We start from the raw sequence: 4,426 nt of genomic DNA on the forward strand, positions 1-4,426 counted from the left end.
TCCTTTTGTTTAACTCACATGATATTTTACATACTCCTAGGTGAATCCCTTGAGCCCGCACTCTCATCCATCTTTTTAAATGAGTTTCCTAAACGCTAAAATTACTTAAAACATGACCTAAATCTTGGAGAAAGTGAGCCTATTTTTTCTGGAACTCTACTTGCCGCAGCAATGCACGGGTCCAATACTAGTATCCTCAAGTAGAGAGAAAAAGAATTATATAAGTGAACTACAGATAATGACAGAGTACTCTATTTTAAAACAATGATGATGGAGGCTTGGAGACTTGCAAGGAGAGTGCACAGATTAACCGACTAATGAGATGGGGAAAATAGTGAGAATAATAGTGGTAAAATAGTGAGAATAATAGCGTAGGTATAACATGGAGACAGTATAGAGATTACACTGGGCACACTGGGCTTTAAGAGGAGACGGCGAATCCAAGCTCTGCAAGGAACAGGTAAGAGTGGGCGGTATGGTTGTTTCAAGCTTGTTTAGCAGCATTGAGCTGTAGATTAGTCTATTAATCTTGACCTTCTCCCTTAGCTTTCACTATGCTTGCCTTCATCATCTGTTCAGGCACACAAGCTTACAAGAGGGAGTCGAGGGAAATTGCCCAGGAGCAGCCCTCTCCACCTTCCTCTTATTAGCACACTGATTAAGGAATTTTAAACTTTGAAACCTATATTAGTGGGTGGAAACCACAAAGCACATCTGTTAACAATTTCAATCAGTTTTAATGACTAAGGTTAAGATCTTTCTTGTTAAAAATCAGCCCTACGCATCAGCGTTCATCACAGTTGATAGCTTAGACCAAGGTTTAGGTCTTAATTGCAAAAACCTTAACGCCATTTGCAAATGGCTTTTAGCTCCTGGATCACTTCCTCTCAAGCGAGTTAACATCTACAGTTAACCCCCAACTGAGACTGCAGATCAAGGGTCAAAAGTTGCAGAATGGAGGCTGCAGATAAGCTCTTGTGTGGTGCAGATTAGGGGTAAACCACCGCCCTAGATTTTCTGTTCAAACCCTCGCCGAGAAGGTAGCTTTTAGTTCTTTGTGTGATTGTGTAAAAATTCTGCATTTATTGCTTAGCATGTAAGATCTCACTATTATGGTTTTGGTTGGAATCATAGAAATTTGGATTAAAAAATAATGGCTCCTATCCAAATAAACAAATATGAAAATTTAAATATCAAACTGCATGCCTTCATCTTGCAACATCATTAACATGCATAATAGGCATTGGTTAGGGTGTTGGCTGTGGGATACCTGGTTAAGAGGGTAGGTACAGGGCAAATTTCTACAAGTGAGGTAACCATTCATTGAGGGTGTTTAACTATTCTTTGAGGGTATTAATGATTCTCAGTAGTAGGGGGTATTAATGATTCTCAGTAGCTCATGATGTCCAAGACGCAGATAAATACATATATATGTTGAATATGCTGTTCAGCTGAGATCTACCGCGTAACCTTGTGGGCCTTATGTTGCTCCTCTACATGAGCCTGTTAGAACCCTAAGCCACCCTAAGACTGATGCCTAAATCAGGGATTACTGAACATATGCTGAGATTCAGCATATGTTAGCCATGTCCACGGCTGTGCATGTGACATCCCCTCCTGCTAAACTTGCTGGGTTGGAAACCTGACATCCCCTCCTGCCAAACTTGCCGGGTTGGAAACCTGTCATCCTTCCTCCCTGGACTACTAACTTTGATTGCCAAGTTAACCATTGAAGCTGTATGCGCAGACAGCGGAGACAAAGGGACAAGTGTCCGGTCACCGGTGGCTTTTTAGTTACATGCATGTGAGCACATGAATAGATGTGCATACATTGGATGTAGGCATATATAATGTAAACCTTACTCTATTGTCACCAGTCCAAATTTACATGGATTTGGAAAAGTTGTAGAAATTGGACTGGACAGCCGTTTAAAAAAACATGAGGCTATTAGTGACATGATTTGTTTGATTTTGCAGATTAGAATGCACATGGACGAGGAGCAGAAGCTCTACTAGATACTCGACTCACGAGGCTAAAGACTTTGAACACTGTGAGCACAAGACAATAAGCCTGATCAGCAGACAACCTCATGACCATGCCACAGGGAGGTGCTCCCATCACACACCACGTGTATCTACAGCTGGATAAGAAGGCAGATAAGCCAAAGAGATAGTGACATGTGCCCCACGACTATTCGCTTGACCCTATAAATAGTGGCATGGGGGGTTAAGGTAAACCTTGAGTGGTAAGTATTCCCAGAAGAAGAGCCAGCATGGGGATGGGGTTATATTGTGTAGTATTTTTTGTTGCTGCTGCTTGTGTGTTGGTGGCTTTGATTAGGAAACAATCATCCCATAAGCTGTTTCTCCCACCAACCCCCCCTGGGTGGCCAATAATTGGCCATCTTCACATACTGCACAAGCCTCTGCACCAGACTTTCCACAAGCTTGCACAAACCTATGGGCCCATAATTTTCCTAAGGCTGGGCTGCATGCCCACTGTTGTGATTTCCTCCCCAGAGTGGGCTAAGGAGTTTCTAAAAGTCCATGACCAGGACTTCTCAGACCGCCCTGAACTTGAAGCCAGCAAGCGTCTGTTTTATGGCAACAAAACCCTTGTCATGATGGAGCATGGCCCCAAGTGGAGAGAGCTCAGGAAGCTCTACACCATTCAAATCCTCACCATGAAGCGCATTGAGATGTCTGAGCAAGCTAGACATAAAGAAATGGCCTTGGCTCTCCACTTCATTGAGGGTCAATTAGCCAATAACATCAGTGAAACACCCCCCATTGAGATCAGAAATTTTGTCTTCAACACAGTGGGCAATATGATGACCAGGATGCTCTTTAGCAAGAGGTCATTTGATCATCACAAAATGTGCAAATTTAAAGAGATGATTTTAGAGACGGCTGCTTTGTTCGGAGCTCCCATTATAGGTGACTTGATTCCTTGGCTAAGCTGGCTTGATATCCAAGGATACAAGAAACGTATGGACAGCTTGGCCATACAGCTGGACACATTCTTGGAAGAGGTGGTAATGGAGAGGCTAGAGAGTGCAGCAGACCAAGGCATGGAAGAGAAGGCTATGGAGGAGGACTACTTGGACTTGCTGATAGGCATTTACAAAGAAGATGGAGAGGCAGGAAAGGAGTCGATCAAGAGCATTTTGCTGGTGGGTTTATTTCAACAACTTAGTGAAATTTTTGATTAAATGCTAGCAAGTTTTACCCTAAGCTTTGTGATTAGATATTCTGTTTTTTTTATCATGTTGTGAACACAGGACTTGTTGGGTGCTGGCGCGGATACCTCTACCACAACGGTGGAGTGGGCAATGGCAGAGCTATTGGGAAACCCTCATTGCATGGAAAAGCTACAAGAGGAGTTGAGTGCAGTAAATCAAGCATCAAATGCCAGTAATGGTAAAGATTATGATTTTAATGATAATGGTGTAAGCGGATTAATTGCAGTTGGGGATGCAGAGCTAGCAAAGCTGAACTACTTGCAGGCAGTGATTAAAGAGACGTTGAGATTGCACCCACCATTCCCATTGATATTGCGCCGGATGTCAAAGAGCTTAGAAAATGGGACAGAGGTGGGGGGTTACAAGCTGCCCAAGAAAACAAGGCTGCTCGTGAACCTGTGGGCGATGGCAAGGGACACCAAAGTGTGGGGAGAGGAGGCGGACATGTTCCGTCCGGACAGATTCCTGGGCAGCTGCCCGCTCGACCTGCGCGGACAACACTTCGAGTTCCTTCCCTTCGGGTCCGGCCGTAGAGGCTGCCCTGGTATGAACATGGGCTTGACTGTGGTGGGCTTCGTTTTGGCCAACCTTGTGCATCGCTTTAGCTGGAAGCTGCCGCATGGTCATCACACCGTGGACCTCTCAGAGGCTGCCTCCCTTACCGGCCCCATGGCCAAGCCCCTCCTGGCCTTACCCACCTGTCCTCGCCCTTAGAGAATGGGCACACACCAGCCAGCAACCAATGTTCTCATTTTGATTTTTGCTTTTTCTTGTATCCATGCTGTGAAGTTTACCACTTGTAAAGCAGTTTTATTTGATCTTGCTAGAACTTATCTCATTTTGTAAGTGTGAAGTCAACATTGTCCTTTTTTTTTAGCCTTTTCAAGTCACTAAATACTCAGTCAATTAGTTATTGGCGGCGGTGAACAAGCTCTCCGCAATGCCTTCCCATGAACCGTGCCAACCGTAATAAACAACTAGGTGACCTGTGCCAATTGTAATAAACAACTAGGTGACCCTGCGGCATGAAGTTTTTGCTTGTATGCATGTGTATACATCTGTGTGTGCGTATGCAAGTGTGTACGTGCATGTTTGTGTGTCTTTGTTTGTACGGCCGTGTGTATGTGTGCACATGTATATGTGCATGTGTTTATGTTTGACTTTCACATATTTTTTTTTGGGAC

At 44.1% G+C, this 4,426-nt stretch overlaps 1 protein-coding gene across 3 annotated transcripts; it reads left to right on the forward strand.

The window, feature by feature from the left end:
• The first annotated feature begins 247 nt into the window (after positions 1-247).
• Positions 248-4,065, forward strand: LOC147606685 (cytochrome P450 71AU50-like). Of its 3 annotated transcripts, none has more exons than XM_086791963.1 (4): positions 248-460; positions 580-1,040; positions 1,978-3,173; positions 3,282-4,065. In XM_086791963.1, exons 3-4 carry the CDS (start codon positions 2,274-2,276, stop codon positions 3,954-3,956), a joined length of 1,575 nt encoding a protein of 524 aa, XP_086648089.1. In that variant the 5' UTR covers positions 248-460; positions 580-1,040; positions 1,978-2,273; the 3' UTR covers positions 3,957-4,065. The 3 variants fall into 3 exon arrangements, with proteins under 3 accessions (XP_086648089.1, XP_086648087.1, XP_086648088.1); XM_086791961.1 differs by having other exon boundaries at positions 259-460; positions 933-1,040; XM_086791962.1 differs by lacking the exon at positions 580-1,040 and having other exon boundaries at positions 259-460.
• The last annotated feature ends 361 nt before the right edge of the window (positions 4,066-4,426 follow it).

This window comes from Cibotium barometz, chromosome 57, assembly GCF_041138505.1.
Source record: "Cibotium barometz isolate CiBa-2024 chromosome 57, ASM4113850v1, whole genome shotgun sequence".
Taxonomy (NCBI): Eukaryota; Viridiplantae; Streptophyta; class Polypodiopsida; order Cyatheales; family Cibotiaceae; genus Cibotium; species Cibotium barometz.